Source organism: Eufriesea mexicana, unplaced genomic scaffold (genome assembly GCF_001483705.2).
Source record: "Eufriesea mexicana isolate 0111107269 unplaced genomic scaffold, ASM148370v2 scaffold70466, whole genome shotgun sequence".
NCBI lineage: Eukaryota > Metazoa > Arthropoda > Insecta > Hymenoptera > Apidae > Eufriesea > Eufriesea mexicana.
The window spans coordinates 11,502-31,358 of NW_016974771.1; the positions used below are offsets into that span (position 1 = coordinate 11,502).

General features: G+C 29.2%; 1 protein-coding gene across 1 annotated transcript; it reads right to left on the reverse strand.

The window, feature by feature from the left end:
• Positions 1–5,046: 5,046 nt before the first annotated feature.
• On the reverse strand, positions 5,047–13,912 carry LOC108554706 (phospholipase B1, membrane-associated-like). The gene is made up of 8 exons (XM_017910073.1): positions 13,790–13,912; positions 13,448–13,707; positions 11,577–11,672; positions 10,169–10,380; positions 9,866–10,042; positions 8,334–8,632; positions 5,902–6,080; positions 5,047–5,748 (listed from the first exon to the last, which is right to left on the reverse strand). Exons 2-8 carry the CDS (start codon positions 13,575–13,577, stop codon positions 5,570–5,572), a joined length of 1,272 nt encoding a protein of 423 aa, XP_017765562.1. The 5' UTR covers positions 13,578–13,707; positions 13,790–13,912; the 3' UTR covers positions 5,047–5,569.
• Between the last annotated feature and the right edge of the window lie 5,945 nt (positions 13,913–19,857).

Genomic DNA, 19,857 nt, shown 5'->3' on the forward strand with positions numbered 1-19,857 from the left:
ATTAATAATTATTATTATCTTTAAATGTTATATATTATTTAATTAATTATTTAATTGATTATAATGTAAAATTATTATTTTATTGAGATAACAAAGTAACTATATATATCTAACTATTTTCATCATAGCACTATAATTATTATTGTATTAATGTGTATTAATGTATAATGTGTATATGTGTATGCTATGTATTAATGTGTATGTTATCTAGTATCTAAACACATATTACACCTGAGTAGGTCTACCATGAACAAAGAATACCAAAGAGGAAGCACAGAGGTCTTAGATTCTTTAATTTTTACTTACAAATTAACCAAGAATGTAACTCAATGACAGCAATTAATATAACTCGATGACAGTCAATCTCTCATTGCTCTTGGTATCTCGTTCTTATTTCATCCGAATGATTCTTCAGCCAATTGATTCTTCATCCCAATTCTCACCCTAATTCCAAGAGAAGTTTTGCTCATACTTCCTCGCACTGTTCTCACATCATCTACTACGTTTATCGAGATCATCGATTGTGATACGAGAATTTTCAGTCATTATCATCGAAATTCTGTCACACACTTTTTCACTCACTCTTTTCGTACGGAATAACGCGACGATAGGTACCGTATGTAGAACACGGGGAGGTCAGTCTTCGTTCAAGATGGGACAGAACATGAATGAAGACGGTGGAAGAAACTTACGCATATCCATCGACAACCCCCCTACTTTTTGCCTAAACGAAACACCTGCGTTCTTTCGTATTCTTATAAGGTAGTAATCGTACGTGAGTAAGAGTGGTGAAGCCAAAGTTTGTCCTGCAGCGACTCGCATTGTCACTGTGGCATGCTGTCACTAATACACTAATACACTAGTACGTGACAAAATGAAAGCACATCCTCTTATTTTCAGTGTTTCTTTGATATATACACCTGTATAAAGTAATTCTTTTTTAATGACACAGGAAAAAAGATTAATTTATATTTTTGCCCACAAACATAGTCTAGTTATGTGAAAATTGGGTGACATGAAATATTACAGGTACCAAAAACGAACCAACAAGCTTTCATTGCCCTGTTTAAGAATGGAAAGATTTTTTAAGTATTTTTTTTATTTAATTTTTGTTCACTTAAAAACTGCCTGTGGTAAGCAAGTATTGTATATGATTATTATATACAATATTTAATAGGATATAATAATATAATATAATAAACTACTAGTAATAACATTAATTGATTACTATACTTACAATAGTAATAGGATTAGATTTGGAAAGTAAATAAATAAAGAGGCGTTGATTTTGCTATATTTTCCAAAATATTCCAAAGATAGTATTGTTTTTCAAAATTTAGTCAACAATATGATATAGTATTATCCTTTCCCTCTAAATTCAAATTTAATTTATAATTATGCAATATTTCTTTCTTTTTGTGCCCAATACACAAAATTTCTATAAAAAATATTAAATAATGAAAATAATTTTTCCCAACATAACACGATACTAACCTTCCTCTATAGTAATGAAATTTGATTTATAATCGTACGAGTTTTATTTTTCTTTTTTATTTATTTTTTTTGTCAACTTATTCAAGCAAAGTATTCTTTTATTGCAAACTGCATGTAAATTTGATCGCCAAAAATTATAAAAAAAATATCGGTTTTTACTATTACAAAAATATTCCAAGGGTTGTAATTCTTTGTAATATCTTTGACAACGATATTGCATAATGCTAACCTACTTCTGCAGGATTAAACTAGATTCGTAATTACATCACATTTTTGCCAAGGTGTAACATGTTGAAGTTACTCGAGAAAACAAAAAGGTATAGGTTGCAGTATCATTTTGTCGTTTACTGTATCATCGAGTAAAGTGATTAATGGTGAATAAAATGATGAGAAAATATTCCAGTATCGATTACTAAATTTTCGACGCTCCTTTTCTGCTACTTCTGTTTTCGCGTGTTACAAGACTTTCTATTTTGTGACATTTTTTAAAACTGGTACAATTAATGTGGTAATCGCCATACTGCTTTCAAGGGTAACTTAGGAGATGAAAGTAGTTACTACTTGGCACACTTTCTGTTAATTCAGATTACGCGTGACAATGAACGCTTTGGATGCAGAATTCGTAATTTTGCAAGTGCAATCACGTTCTAATTAGCAGTTCTAGGCTTTTGTATTACTGTGCGGGGTTTATACGTTGGTCTAATAGCTTCTGTGGCTTCGTGATGTAAGAGGGTTTTTATATGCATATAGGGAAAAGGGCTAATTATATGCATATACTACAGAACAAGTTGTGCTTAATAAATTCGGAATTTTAAATTGCAGTAATTTATTCATTTCATCTCTCATTTGTGAATGTACGAAATTTAAGAAGCAATAATCATCGGAATATTCCTTGAATATACAGTCAATCACAAAAATATTCGAAGACTATTATTAATTCTAGCTTTTAGACTTGATAAATATGCATCGAGCTGTAAACATCTATAATACAAATGTAAACAAGTGTTTGACAGTAAATGGTGTTTTAAATATTAAACTAGAAAATTAAAGAAGAGCAAATTTTAATGACCCAGAAGTACTTTACAGGTTCGAGTCATAAAATTATAGTAAAGGACTTCTTAAATAGGTTTAACGTTTGATTCTACTCAACAGTAGAATTTTTAAATTAAGATCCGAATTAGGAAGTTTCAGAGCTTTTGTATAATAATAATACACGAATTTTTGCACTTAAATTAAAAAATATTGAGACTTAATTTTAGAATCATTAGGAAAATTTAAATTTTCTTTTATATACCATATTCCTACTATTTTTGGTTAAATAAATTTTTAAAATATTTGAACACCTATTTATGCTCACATATTCTTATATTTTTTGTAATTTCGAATTTTAAATATCTATACATTTTTAATAAGTTTGAATTCACTTACACGTAAATTACTGTTGCACTCGACATAATTTACTATTGATTGAATTTCTTTTTTATATTTTCTCCACATCCTCACCGTTCCATTAGTAACATAGATATTAAATTTATTTCCAATTAAGTTAACTTTTTTTAAAAATAAAAATTTGATGTACCCTTCATACCTTACAGCTTATGAGATGAAAGAGATTAATTTCAATTATAAGAATAATATTATAAAATCATTAATTTTTTGTAATATATAACAAAACAAAACTCTGTTCTCAATAATATGGTATGACAGGCCAGAACTGTCAAACTAGTGAAAATGTTTGATTTCAGTCGTTTTGTTTTGACAGTTACCGAAATTTGTCTTTATCGAGATAAAAACCTAATTATTTCAATTATTTCGAATTATTTTACAAATTATTTTACTTTGTAATTATTTTACAAAAATCGGTCAAAAATTCGAGAATTTTTGAAAAATCGTTTAGTAAGTGACCATAGTGTCTAATAACGTGTCGTAATCAAAATTACAAAGAAGCTGATATTTTTAAAAATTCGGGTATTAACGCAGATATAATCATTAAGGGATTAATTCCATCATGATAGTCCTATAATCTGATAATGAGTACTTTCCAAACATTTCCTATATATATCGTAATATAATATTATTCGTTGAGCTTGTCAATTGGCTTTGAAGAATTTAATAGATTTGTTGAAGCATTATAATAGATAGGTTTAATACCCAGCTTACTTTGCTTGCTGTTCCGTTTAGGCCCACTTGACAGTCCCAGAGAACCGGCTGTAGGACCGTAGGGACCGGCGCTTCGTTTAACATATTAATAATAACAAATCTTTCTGAATAAATTAAAAATCTTCGAATGGACATTCTGAAACTAATATTCAATTGTATTTTCGTCCCTATCCTTGGCTATCTTCAAAAGGCTTGCTATTTTTGACACTGCCTTTCTTTTCTCATAGTGAAACAGTACTGACATGTATTTCGAAATATTTTTTCTTTTGCAATCCACTTCGCAACAGACTTGAAATAGGACTAGTTGTAAGAAATTTTATATCCAATATTATTTAATATTATATAAAATTAATTACAAATTTTCATATTATTATAATAACATTGATTTAACATTATTTATAAAGTATTTGAAAGGAACATAAGAAATTTTTTAAATATTTTCAGACAAAAATTTATATTTTTTGGTTTATTTTCCAATATTTAAATAATTATATGTAATCAATGAACGATCCTTTTTTTTAATTTTGAGTGTTTGTATTTTGATATATTTTGGATCTATATTTTTAGCACACGTATCTATACCTGCACTATGATATAATGTAATTCTCTTTGCATTGTTTCCTCTATATTTATTATATAGAATGTGTAGACAACTATAAATATAAAGATGTATTATTACCCCTTAATTAGAATTTATTTCATTAATATACTCATTGTACAGATTCATACATAAATTTAACGTTTAAAATAAAAATTTTATTGTTCGATTATTTTTGTATTCGACTGTATTAACAAAATCTGTTACGTAGGCACATGGTGTTACATAATTTCACGAAACGGGAATATTTTTCGAAGTTTATTGAACTAGACTCTAGCTTGAATAAAACCAGTTTAAAAACACACTATTAACCATCATACTTTCACGTATGTGTACACTAGATGTGGACTTTAAATTGCAAGATTGAAATTTATATTTTGCAAGATCAAACTGGTACCTTTATCCTCTTTTTAATCGATTTTGCAATACGTATAAACAAGACCAGATTAATTTAATACTTATCTTAATTCGTTTTTAATTTTCACAATTTTTATACAAATTTGTTACTTAATTACAAACATTTTAACATAACCTTGGTTTCCTTTCTCTAGAGCATGAAACGCTTTAAAAAAATATGCAAAATATGAATGAATTAAATTGACCATATAAATGTCTAAAAATATTGCACATTAATATTAGCATAAAATTTGTTCTTACAAATGGACGATTTCTAAGGAATTATTGAACGTGAATATAATATCGAATTGTAAATATAAAAATTCAGGAAATATATCTATTATATAATTATATAATAATATGTCTATATTGAGACAAGGAAAAGTATCATTTGCCGGTTTTTGTACTATCTCTTACCCATTGTACATGTTTTCTTTTTATCATTACTGTTAAAATTTTCGATGAAAACTTCATTAAAATTGCTTCGATAATCTTGCAAAAGATTGATCCAAAGCTCAAATCTGTCTCATGAGGATAAGACTAAGCAGTGAACTCCTTTAAATGATTAAATACGCACACAAAGAGAAACAGAAAAGCAATTTTTTTCTATTAATAATAAATAAATATTCGTTACGGATACAAATATATTACATTGGTAACTAAAATGTCACTGTAATTTCATTTCTAGACCTTAACGCTGACAATGAGTATTTTATCTACATAAATGGCAAACTGTAAACGCGTTCTACCTTCACAGTAAAACTCCACTTATTTAAATTCGAATAACAAAAATTTTAGTCAGTGTCAATTGACTAAAATCGCTCGTCGATTAAATTTTAGTTTAATTCTAAAATCTCTGTATTTACACTCGCAGATAATGACAAGAATCATTGAACTCCTATTGTATGAACCGTTTACCTCCTAATAAATTCTATTGCGCAAGAGCTGTCTTTGTCCTAAAAATTCCTTGTAAGAATTTTCAGCAGTCATCAAGTATGGTCTCTTCGCAGTTGGACATAAGAATCTTTTATATGGCTCTTCCCAAACGGAAGTCTTGTTACCAAGTGGTTCTAGCAAATTGTTCCATAGAATATTCGCGTCTTTGGTAGCATGAAACAATATTTGTCTGATTACTGACATAAAATATACTAATTCTATTTCTATTTTTAATTCATACTAGTAATTTACTGACATAAAATGATAACTAACATAACATAATTTAATAATATACAATTGTTTCTTCTTGTACTTACACCACGAGTTACTCTTCTGACTCATATGAAAACAGTCGGCTGAAAAAAACGAAAAATCAGCCAATCCATTTTTGGCAAGCGGTATGTACGCATTTTTAACACTTGGCAAAGTCACTACAGTGAAGTCTTCTTTGTGAAATTCTGGGTAAGTAGCTATTTCTTCTTCTAAATCTTGCCACCTAAAAAGAATAACCTAAAATGCAACTTTATCTTTAAATATGAATTCTAAAATTAATCCTCGCCTGATGGGCTCTGGGTCCACTTGAACCCACACAAAGAAATACAGAATTGCGTATTGCAGTAGTAAAAAGTTATGAACAATTTGCAAACAATGTAATGCAAATTTTCAATTAGATATATCTATTTAATACTAAATTACTATTATTGTCGTATATATTCATTTACTACTACATATTTAATTTGTATTTATTATATTTGTTAACTATATTCATCATACTATTTTTATTACATTTATTATATTTAATCTAAATTGAATTATTCAAATTTGGACTTCGAAATTTAGGTTCAAAGTGGTAATAGTTAACATAGGTTTTAACACTTTGACTGCCACGTTGGTCATATATGACCGACCACGGTTTCTTTTGTGACGCCACGGTGGTCATTGGTGACCGGAGCGCTTGAACTATTATACTTACAATTGTAAAAATTGAATGAAAATTGATAGTTAATTGTCAACCGTTATCAAGGTGCTACGGTGGTCACCCGTGACCGCCAATAAGATAAACGCTCCATTGGGAAGCAAAGAAGCAAATCTTGGCAAGATAACATCAAGAATGTTATCTTAAATCACCAATTTATTATTATTTTGCCGTTATACGCTGTGAATAATAAAAATAATTTCGTGGCTAATTAAAGGGTTAATATATAATGTTGCAAAAGAGAGTGATGTTTGTAAGAAAGAATGAATGGAATGAATATGTATGGAGTGTCGATATAAGCAAATTTAGGCAGTATTAAAAACCGATTATGAACGAAGCGTGGTGTGTACTGTGTACATTTATGTAATGTATGAAAAAAGAGAGAACAAACCAGAGAGTACTGGGATAGGTCAGTTGCAATTCAGAATTCGTCGACGGTAGACGTATGAACGAGTATCGTACGAAGAACATAATTACATATATTTTATCGACATTTTTTACGCTGTACATTAATATTGTTGAATAAACATTTATTGTATTGGTATAAATATATTATCCACTGCTAACATGTTTGTCACTCGCGATTATAATCCTCAACGTGCAAGGATTAATATTAGGCAGCACCGAAAAACTGTCAGGGGAAATAATGCAAAAATAATACTGTAGAGTGATACAGTAGTAGAAAATAATGCAGTAAATAATACTGTATGAGAGAAAGCATGAATAAGGCTTTTTGACCTTTGTATCCGAACCCCTTTGGATGTAACAAAATTTTAAGGCTCGTAAAACCTTCGATAACTGTTTGCAGAGTGTCCCTTAATCTTCACGAAAAGGTAACGGTGTCTCTAGAGGCCCTGTTTCTTTATCTACTTCAACGAAGCTGAGGTGTGTTAGTGACGAAGCTAACAAGGACAGTGCAAGTCCTTCGGGTTATAGATTTAGATGAAACTTTGCAGGTTTGTAGATTTTGTCATACTGTTCAAGAAAATATACCATTATACGGGCAACTATTCAATAGTTTTCGAGATATTTATGATTAGAGTTTTATCATTGCCGTAATTACAGGTTTATTTCGAATATTTATCAAGTGCCGTTGTGGCCTAATGGTGATATCCGAAAATTTCCACGCTAATGTTACCATTAGGCCGCAATGCCACTTGATAACTACCGATAACTATTCGGAAGAAATTTCTAGTTAAGTAAAAAAGCTTTAATCATAAATATCTCAAAAACTATCGAGTAATTGCCCTTATTGTGGTACATTTTCTTGAACTGGATGACTTACAACCCGTCAGAATTTCACCAAAATTCAATCGCGACGCGACACTTTGCACTTCTTTGTTAAGTGTGACTCAATATCTTTTACTTGTTATACTCATACTCTTATATTACTCGTTATACATACTACTTATACTCGTTAAGAATCCCTGATTTTAATTATGAATAAGAAGGGCTCATAGAGATGAAGCTTGACGATGACTTAAACAGGTTTGTCGAGACTCGAAGATGAATTAGCTGCAGGAAGTGATTTTATGATGATACTCTGATGTCATGTGGGTTAAAAGGTTTACAATTTATACGATGTTATAACTCTTTGCGATGAAATTGTTTATAAATATGGAACAGCAATGAAACATGCAGGAAAGTTATAGAAGAAAAATTATTATGTAAAATTATTAATTATATATATTAATTATTACGCAACGTAACATTTCTGTAAACAACTCGTTGAAGTTTTAGGTATCCAAGGAGAATTTTGAGAATTATACAGACCTCTCCAACATTTTATAATATTCCCCTCTTTGAGCTCTGTATTGCAGTGAAAAGAAGCATCCACATTCTACTTGAGTTGCTATATAGCACTTCAATAACTTTATTCCTTTATGTGCATTAACAAGTGCTTTTAAATTTACTGTCACAACAAGGGCAACGAAAGTTCTTGGTAAATTGTCTCTTAATATCCTAAGAGTTTCAATTAGGTTGACCTTGTGACTCTCCAAGAGAGACCATGGAAAAAGAGGGGAACAGATATTGGAACAAATGTCGTTACTTCCTATTAACAACGTGATAAGCTGTAAAAGGCAGGGACGAGTACTTTATTATATAAACGATTAAAGAGAAAAGAAGAATAAATATTTATAAAAGCAGAATTTCTTCGAGTTGATAGTTATTTCGAGCTTAATTTCTGCTATACACGATGAAAGTTACAAAGATAAACGGTAATTACGAAAATAGTGCATTTCACTTTCGAAATTGTTTTATAGAAATATAGAAAATATTGTAAAATACTGAAACAGTATGAAATGCTGTAATACGATAGAGTACTGTAATCCCATAAAATACTATAACACTGTGAAGTACTGTTCGTTCGAAAAAAGAAGGTACAGCGTGTTTACGTCAAAAAACTTTGATTCGAGAATAACAAATTTGATATAATAATATTAGTTTAAAAAACAAATTACCTTAGATGTACCTCGGTAGTATCCTTTTAGAATACAAATTAATTAAGGGTTTGCAACCTTAATGTTAAGTTAAGATAAATTTAAAATGAAGAAATTTAAAAATTAAGTCTGTTCGACTTCTAAAATCTTACATGATTTGAGTTCAGAACGACGTAAGTCAAATCAGTTTCTATCTGTAATAAATAAATAAATTGCACGAAACGACTTTAATTTAGAAATTATTTTAAATTAAATAATAGATAAAAATTATTAATAAAAAATTTAATTTAAATATATTATTATTATTATTTTAACACATTTAAGTGTATTAAATTTAGAATTTAATTAAATTATAAAAAGTTATAATAAATAATAAAATAATTATTTATAATTTATTTATATTATTATAGTATATAAATTTAAATAGATAAAATAATCTTTTTTTTAATTTTATAGAATTTATTATTATTATCGAATAATAAATTTTTTAAATTTTAATAATTTTATTAATAATTAGAATTATATTTTTAACATTATTAGAACGAAAATTATTAACGAAAAACATGCTGCGCCTTCTTCTCTCAAACGCACAGTACTTTAGTACTATAAAATACTATATTACCACAAAATAATATAGCATTATATTATAATATGCTACAACAAACTAAATTCTCATCTATTATCGTAATAATTTATATTGTACATTCCCCGTATTACAATAATTTTTCTAAATATACTGGTATCACTAATAATATCACAGGCAATATCAAATAATTCAATAAAACATTGGACAACTCTAAAATATAATATCTAGCTAAAAGCATTTCCATTAAAATATTTAATAATCGTATCCAAATTACGAACCTTCCAGTGTCGCTGTACATCTATCCTTGGATCATTATATATTTTATTGACTAAATATCTGGCCATGAATGGCATATCTTTAGATATTGCACCAGTCTCAGCAACGTTCAACTGTGATTCTGGCTGAATACTCAAAGAATCTCCAAGTGCATAGCCAACTAGGTTAGAGTTGAATTCCTGGTTATAAAAATAATTTAAAAAATAAATAATTAAAGCAAATATTCGATCTGTAAATATTCAGTGTACAACTGTTTAACGATTACGTGTAATTCGCATCGATGGATCAGTGAATGATCATTGTACCTTAAGAATATTGGGAAGCGTCAGATACTTCCTCCAAGTTCCTTCACCGCCGATACTCCCTGACGCGCCTCTGTTTTCAACGAAGACTTGTAGTAGAGATTTCGCAAATAGTCCAACTCCGGCTGTCAAAGAATCACCCATCGCACCAATAACGTCTATGTCACCTGGTCTTAAGCGATGGACTGAGTCGGGAACTTTGGGAGATCTACCACCTAGAAATGTTTTATATTATGAGGCTAAGTGGAAGTTAGAACTGTATCGATTCGCGAGATAAATAGTAGGTTATATAATTATACAAATTTATACTTCCTAGTTAATTTAATAATCATAATATTCTAAATTTTTCATTATCTTAATTATGTAAATTGATTAATTCACTTAAGATCTTTTTTGACATCGATGATATGTAGAACTGATATTTGAAAAATTAGTATTCTACTACTGTAAGTTTCGTTTTAACATTGATACATGCAATTTAGACTTTAAATAGATTTTTATTTGTGAGATTTAATTTAATCTAGATTACGTATATTTAGATAATCATTTCTTAAATGAAACTTAAAGAAAATAGAATTTTTCTTTTCTAGTTAAAGAGAAAGAAAATTAGATTTTCGTACATTATAATTCAATTAAATCTTCTGATGCTTAATTATATATTTATTTTATCAAATATAATATTACGTTGATTTTATTTTATTTTAATCATAATTTTTATTTTTCTTTATTAATTAACGGAATATCAATTATAAAAAGCGAAAATAATATAAAAACACATAAGAATCATATATTTAATATAAATTTTAAACAATATTTGTTTTATTAGGAAGTGAGTATGAAGAAATTTTTAAGAATGATTTCATAAACTTTTTGACAATAATAATTAAAAATTTGTTTAACTACAGTACTCGAACAAATGATAGTACGCTCTATAATTTTCAGTATTTTTCGAGTAACTTCAGAGCTGTATAATTATATACAAATTTGATTTTACAATCAAAGTTAGTACTATACAAAGTAGTTGATAAAGATTTTTGAAAAAAATTAATATCTTTAGAATATTTTCGTAAAAATAGCAGGAATCGATACCTTTTATTTATTTATTTCGTAAATCTAAGATGGTAAACATTTTTTACTGACAGATTCGGATTCGTCGCATGAAAGTATATAAGAAGCATTTCCATTTTCAAAAACCATAATCTGATTGATCTGTATTTTTGGTATCTGTGTTATCATTTTGTCGCAGCCATTTTTCACACGAAGAAGTAAAATTTGTAAGAAGAAATGTAAACTGTAGTTAATATTCTTCTGTATTATTATGAGAGTACATATGTAATATGTCGTACATTGAATTAGTTTCAAGGAACATTGAAAATTACAGGCTATGGTATTATTTTGTCGCATATTGTACCTGTCACATTGCAAGGAAATGGTACATTTGCTGGGATTTCTTCTTGAACTTTGTTTCCCTCCTCTGTTGAAAAACTTCGCTCTTCATTTTCTCTGCCTAAAAAATAATTATCGATTATTTGCAGTTTTTATTAATAAATATTCAAGTATTGTCGTAACAAAAATTATTAACTAACAGAGAAAATTAAACTATATATTTTGTATAAAAATATTAGACATACTATTTCAATATCAGAAATATAGTTATTTTATTATTACACTGGAATTTGGAAATATATATATATTATTAAAAAAGCGTAACGAGGATAAAATTTATAAAAATAAATATTAACAAATTATAGAGGTATTAAGAAACTATATTTATTATTTATTATTACTTATTATTATTATTACTATACTAAATTAAATTATTTCGTACATTGTAGCATTATATTCCCATGCATACTGAATAAAAATTAGTAGATATTAAACTTATTATAAAATTAATTCGTTTCGTAAATGTTATTCGTAATAAACAATGAAACTAAAATATAAGAAAATGATAATGCAGAAATAATTTTAATCGTTGATATTATTTGTAATAAAAAATAAAATTAAAATATAAGAAAAGGATAATGTAGAATTAATTTAATTCGTAGGTGTTAGTCGTAATAAAACAAAATTAAAATGTAATTCAACAGAAAATTATTCTTATATTTAAGTACTTCAAAACAAAGAATTTTGCAAAATGCTTTAAGTGGCACAATACGAAGGTACAATTTTGCATCAATAGGAATTGAAAAGAATTTAAATAGAATATAACAAAAATGATATTGTTTCATAAAACATTGATAACATTAATGTTAATGTTAAATAAAATTTTACTAAACATTATTGTATAAATATTCATATCTGCAGAAAAATAGTTACGTACTGCATAGTTACGAAGATTTATGTAAATTTAATCTTTTAAGTCTAATGAAATCATACCGTCGAAAGGGATAGATAAATATTCATTAATTCGACAACAATTTAAATGGTAGAAAACAGCGTGCTCAGGAATATTCAAGAAGAAATATTCCTAAATCAGTTTTGAATTTTAACATCGTAATAAATTCTAATTCTTCATCCATAAATAGAAAATTTGAAAAATTTCAGATATACAGAATGTATTTAATTATGAATTAATTATAAATATCTCTAATGTGCTATATAAAAATAATACTAAATTTCTAATCTATTTTTAACATCTATTTTTAAATTCAAATCTATTTTTATTTTTAATTCTATCAATCTCGATCCACAACAAAATTTCTTCTTCGAGACTATACGAAGGTTATATCGTTATAATAAGTATGACAATAATCGTTGTCTCGATTAAAATACCCGAAAAATATGGCACTAAGAGTACATCTACAATTGACCATTAATTTTTATTATTCTATTCGCCACATTTTTTAATACTATAAATATTCTTGATTATAATTTATCCTAACATATCAATTCATCCTCAAGAGGGCTACTCTACTGATTTCAAATAACATTAAAATCAGTCTTAATAAGTTCAATATATCAATCATCAAAACGTATACTGCATTGATTTTAAATGACACAAAACTAATACTAATTCTAATTCAAACCGATATATTAATTCTCTTTGGTTCACGACTCATCATAAAAACCGCTGCAAACTGTCAACAGACCATAAATCAAAAATGAAAATTTCATTTTTTTCAACTACCGCACCAAAAGAAAATCATCTCTTCCTTCAACCACCACAGGTTTTCAAACATTCTTCCACGGGTTTTGACAGAGCTATTTATACTCACGCGACAGATATATATTTTTTGAATCACTGTACGAAATAATACGAAACTTTAACTGATCACATACCGAAATAATCGATAATCCAACGCTGCCCATTACGAAAAATTTGCAATATAGGTGGTGAATCCAAAGCGGTCTTTTGAGACACGGTCAGCACGCATAATTGTAACAGAAGACACAGATGCAGCTTGTTCATCGTTCTCTTGGACAACCAAACGTTGAGGTCTCCGCGGTGACTCGTGCTCTTCAGCTACTTATGGTACTATAGCAATACCAAATGAGGTTGAAATGGTATGCCTCTGTTCTCCTTCAGAGTTTGCCACGATCTGAGATAGGAGTATTTGCGAGACAATACAAAAGTCGCGCTGGCTGCTGCGTACGCGTATCATCAAGGACTTTGATTCATACCATAGCCGGTTTTGACGATGAGATTCAATGATCGCTACCAAGGCTGGTGACTTCAACTTCGATGCGATTGAGGAAACTGAAGGTAAGGTGACAATCGACATTAAAGCGGATGAAATGGTCTCAACTATCAACCTTATGTACTGAACTATCATCCTTCTTCGTTAAATTTATTGACGCGCTGAAAAAAAGAATCGTGAGATCTCGTGATGTCCGAGTTACATCATGAATATGCATTTAACTTCTAACATTATGCAGTTTGTGACAGAAAAGCAATTCTTGAAAATATTATTGATATTGCTAACCGGCTATTTATATAACTGATGGTATTGTTATAATTTGCAATAGATATCGTTAACTATTATTGCTAGTAATGATAGATGAAATATATCCTATCTACTTAATACACATATGTAAACATATTTAAATTTAACATAATAATATTCTGTAATTCCGTTAAACGTTCTCTAATTATTCTGTAATTGATATAAAATTACAATTTTCAACTTCAATATTTCATAATAAAAGATGTCAAACATATACCGAAGATGTACTTCGTTATTAGAAGACATTATTAACACATTGTTGACTGGTGACGAGTTAACTCGTCCTTTCCTGCTCAAACGTTGTTGACCGATGACGAGTTGACTCGTCATTGCACTTGCATTATTTATTTCAATTTACGAAACCCAGGACGATATAGAATATTGCGTGTGAAAGTGATTTTAAAGATTGGATTACAAAATAATAGCCGGTACATGACATAGTTTCTGTGTGAAATTGCCGGTCAAAAAAGTGTTAAGAGCGAAAAATTACGAGCCATATTTATGCCAAGCATTTACTCAACGGATCACAGGTCGTTCCGACCCGAAATTACACTACGGAACATTTGTAATAGCTAAAACGATTGCGAATGATTTCACGATGTCTACCGATCGGATCTTTTCATTCTAGATATGATCGACGAAATCGAAGAACGTGACAAAGAGGCTGACGTTCCTCGAACGGTACCACGCACCACTAGGAAGTTCCTGATGTGCATATGAATCGGAATCGCATCTGGCGTAACTTCGATATCCAAATGAGTACTTCGGGTCTCTCCCTCGAATTTTTCCACGTTACGTTGCCTTCAGCTTGGAATACTTTTCCCGTCGACTTATCGCGCCCTTCTATACGATCTCAGATACTTCTCACAAGGCAAACATAGCATAATCCTTTCTCACTATCGTTTTACTTCTTCGTATTTCCTCCTTTCCTCGTTTACGTTCTACGCCAGATTTACATTCGTTTGTCCAGAGAGAACAGGTTCTTTTCATGACATTGCATTTGCACTGATTTATAATACTTGTCAAATAGCTTATGTTGGAATTCGATAATTGAAAACAAAAACGCTATAAAGGAGGATGTTAAAAGGGGCCCACTTCTGGCATCGTCTGAAAATAAAAAATTCCTTGATCAAAAAGTCAGAAATGAGTTGAAATATGTGATCTGATGCAATGTGATTTGAGAGTATAATTAATAAGAAAACTGATGCTTATTAATTATTTATGATATATCAGCAATGATACTCTGATACTAAATACCTATTACAAATCAATTTTTAACAATTAAGAATTATGAATTATACAAGGTTTTCAATTATGATCTTTTCGCACATTTATCTCTAGCTATCTATGAATGTATTGCCAAATTGAATGCGAATTAGTATATCACAATATATATACAGGCTGTTCAAGCAATAATAGTACAACCGGAAAAAGAGTTATTCTACATGCAGAAATGAATCGAAAATAAAGAATAAAATTTTTTCATTGGATGCTTCGTTTTCGAGAAAATTGACTTTGAATATCTACAGCATGCGCTGATATACTGATGGTCCATCCGCCATAGCTAGAGTTAAGTACACGCGATTTTCATGGCAACGAAGCTTCGAATGAAAAAATTTTATTCTTTATTTTCGATTTGTTTTTTCACGTAGAATCATCCCCCTCCTCGGTTGTACTATCGTTTCTGGGACACCCTGTATTTGATCAGTCCCATTTTCACATACTTCGACTCATTTTTTACAGCTATCCCATCGTTTCTCGGCAAAACGATAAAGGAATTTTTTGTTCCTTGGAGAATGCTCTTAAAGGTTATGAAGGAATTTTTCATTTTTAGACGATGCTAAAAATGGCCTTTCTTTAACATCCTCCTTACACGGTTAGAATTATTCCTAAATTATAAACTGGTCACCGTCCGAGTTATTCAACGAGTTTTCGTTGACTTATTGGTGTAATATTGAACAACAAATGTTTGTTACAAATAAATTTTGTTTGTATTTCCTTCTTTATGAATGGTGTGCGATTTCAGATTGAATATCTCGACTACCCTGTGTTTATACTTTTGTGACTGACTGTAGTTTGTAATCGTTAATTCTAATTAGCAGATTAAGGATAGTGATAGACAGAAGATGAAGATATGAATTATAAAATCAAGGTAAGCATCAAAGTAGATATCGAAGAACGGGATAAAAACGATGACTTAAGCTTTAAATGCTAATACTTTTTGGATGCAGCTTGAAACTAAGTCATGGGCACAAAAAGCATCTGTAGTGATTACCATAAACTTTTTAACGAATTTAGCATTAAGATATATACTGTAGCAGGGTATATATTTACACTTTGTAGCTATTTCGAACAGCGAATGGATCCTTTTATGCCTTTTTTCTTGAGGTCGTAAAAATAATTAGTAGTAAATTAAAAAACAGATATTTTGAAATTTCGGATATTTATATTGTCGTTGAGGAATGATCTTTGTGAAGACAATGAAGATAATACGTTGAGTTTTATATAGTAAATCGAAATGGCGTGCACGATTCTCGTATGTAATTCCTCAAATTGTCGATGCTGAATACCACGACGATATGTAAATAATCTCGGATAATTATACGTGCATAGTATATATTTTAATCTAGCGTTTGAACAAAGAAACGATGAGGCGCTTTGATTCGAAGATCAAAGATGATATGTTCAAACGGAATATTCTAAAGCTACGACTATGGCGTGTAGTCTTTATTCCCAGTACAAGAAACGAGTAGAATAATGATGTGTTTCGGAATAAATTTTTGCTTCATCTGAGTAAATTTTTATTTGATTACTGTATTATTCGATTACTGTTTTACTTTCTATTTGATTCGCATCTGCAAAGTCGTAAATCAGTCATTTTCTTTAAATGATAATAATTTATTTTCTGTTATCATTCAAATAATGATTATTACGAAGTATAATATTTGTTAATATAATATTTAATAATACACGTACCTATCGTTAATTAAAATATTAGTTTTCGGTATTCAGTATGTACGATTAAAATTATTTATATTTAAATTATTTAAATTATTTGAAATTTATATTTTAGTTTTGAATTTGATTTTGGAATATATCTAAATAAAAAATTATTTATTAGAAAAGATAAATAAATAAAATATTATTATAATTAATTATTTATTCGTTGTCTACAATTCCTATTAAAATTAAAATTTATTTAAATGTTTAGATAATTTACTTGAACAATTATTCCAAATAATGAATTTAAATATATTATGCACAAACAGATTAATATACGTTTAATTATTACAGTTATAAAAATTAATGTATTTAATATTTAGTTTATTATCTATTACTTTGGTAATATATAACCTATGTTATAGTCTTTTCTTTCACAATTTCTGCAATAATTGTTAACAAATTTATATTACCAGGTAACGAAAAAAAAATGATTGTAAAATTTACATAAATTATGACGTCTTTGTTTGGCACCCACTACAACATTTGAAACATATACGATTTACACTGAATTTGTCAAGGCCTCATGACCTTCAAGATACTTCTATTTTCTCTAAAACCTGTTCCAAACATATTTATTATTTGCTTGTCTTTTTATACTGCAGAATCGGGAAAACTTCGTCATTTCTTTAACAGATTTATCTGTTAAATATTTTACAACGAGAATTAAAATGATGCTAGTTTGAACGACAGTATCTTCAAGGCCAATCGTTTTTAAGAATAAATCTGTGCAGAAAATTCTTTGAAAAACACGAAACTTGAAGGAAGAAAGAATATTTTTTCTTTGCTCATTGACAATTGTTTTATAATATATACATATGCATCGCTCTTTACACATCATTCGATATTTTTACTGTATGCAGAGTAATAATAAATTAACATGTAAAGTGATACAAACGTATTAATAGCGTAATGTAATCTGAGAGAATAATTAATAAGAAAACTGATGCTTATTAATTATTTATGATATATCAGCAATGATACTCTGATACTAAATACCTATTACAAATCAATTTTTAACAATTAAGAATTATGAATTATACAAGGTTTTCAATTATGATCTTTTCGCACATTTATCTCTAGCCATCTATGAATGTATTACCAAATTGAATCCGAATTAGTGTATTACAATATATATACAGGCTGTTCAAGCAATAGTAGTAAATCTGGAAAGGGAGTCATTCTACATGCAGAAACGAATCGAAAATAAAGAATAAAATTTTTTTATGCGACGCTTCGTTTTCGAGAAAATCGACTATGAATATTCACTGAGTACGAGTGCACTTACTTATGGTTTATATGGATAGACCATCAATGCATGAGTATTGGTACTGTAATCGAGGAGGTAATGATTATATGTGAAAAAAACAAATCGAAAATAAAGAATAAAATTTTTTCATTCGATGCTTCATTTTCGAGAAAATCGACTTTGAATATTCACTGAGTAAGCGTGCACTTAACTTCAGCTACGGCGGATGGACCAGCAGTATATCAACGCATGTTGTAGATATTCAAAGCCGATTTTCTCGACAACTAAGCTTCAAATGACAAAATTTTATTCTTCATTTTCGATTTGTTTTATCACGTAGAATCATGCTCTCCTCGATTACAGTACCGATACTCATGTATTGAATAGGTCTCTCCATATAAGCCATAGTTTAATGCACACGCACTCGGTGAATATTCAAAGTCGATTTTCTTGAAAACGAAGCTTTGAATGAAAAACTTTTATTATTTATTTTCGATTTGCTTTTTCACGTAGAATCACTTTCTGCTCGGTTGTACTACCATTGCTGTGACACACTGCATATGTAGAGATTATTTTGATTTAAATTCCATGTGTTAGTAAGATGAGGTTAGGTAGATAAAAGTAAAATACACAAGATCTGCTGTATTTATAATAAGACTATAATTGTATGGTAAAAAGTTTGAGCTATCACTCATCTGTACTCTAATATTGGCTGGTTCATTCTGTCTTTTCTCGCATCTTCGTATCTTTATTTCAGCTTCACACGTTTTCTCTCTTCCTCGATCAATCACTTCGTGTATCCCAAATCTTCAAGTGCATTTCTAGATTCACTCTTCGTTCGCAATCGATACTCTATAAGTCTGACACGCATAAGTAATAATAAATCGACACGCATAAAGTCTTTCATTCTCACATATAGTTTGCACAAGATAGTATGTATAACTATTATACGTTATAGTACGTATAACTATAATAGTGTTCTAAAACTATTTCTTTAATCTAAGGTGAAAAATTCCGTATAGTGATAAATATATGTTAAATGTTATGTGAACCAAATGTATTCATCTTTTTTCATCGACTTAATTTCCATTTCAATTCTAGATGCTTCTGACGAAGCGGATTGACCTTTATGTTGTACATGTTGGAAAATAATCTAAACATAACCCAATTTAAATATCTCTAAGACAAAAGAACTGTCTTGGTATCATAGGTCGAAAGATGCAAATTTGCACAGAAACAACTCGCACAGAAGAATTTAAATTTTCGAAAAATACCGTTTCGATGGTATTATTACTCATTAGGAAATACCATATTGCTAAGCCTGTGATGTTACCCCATCAGTACCCCAGATAAATCATAATGGAACCTTGACGCTTGGCGAACAGATACGCCAAGAACTTGGAGTATATGGAGAACTGGGCAATAATTGAATTCGTTTTTTCGTTTGTAATCCCTACCCTTGTACCTCAAAGTCGGAAACTCTATCCAATAATGAT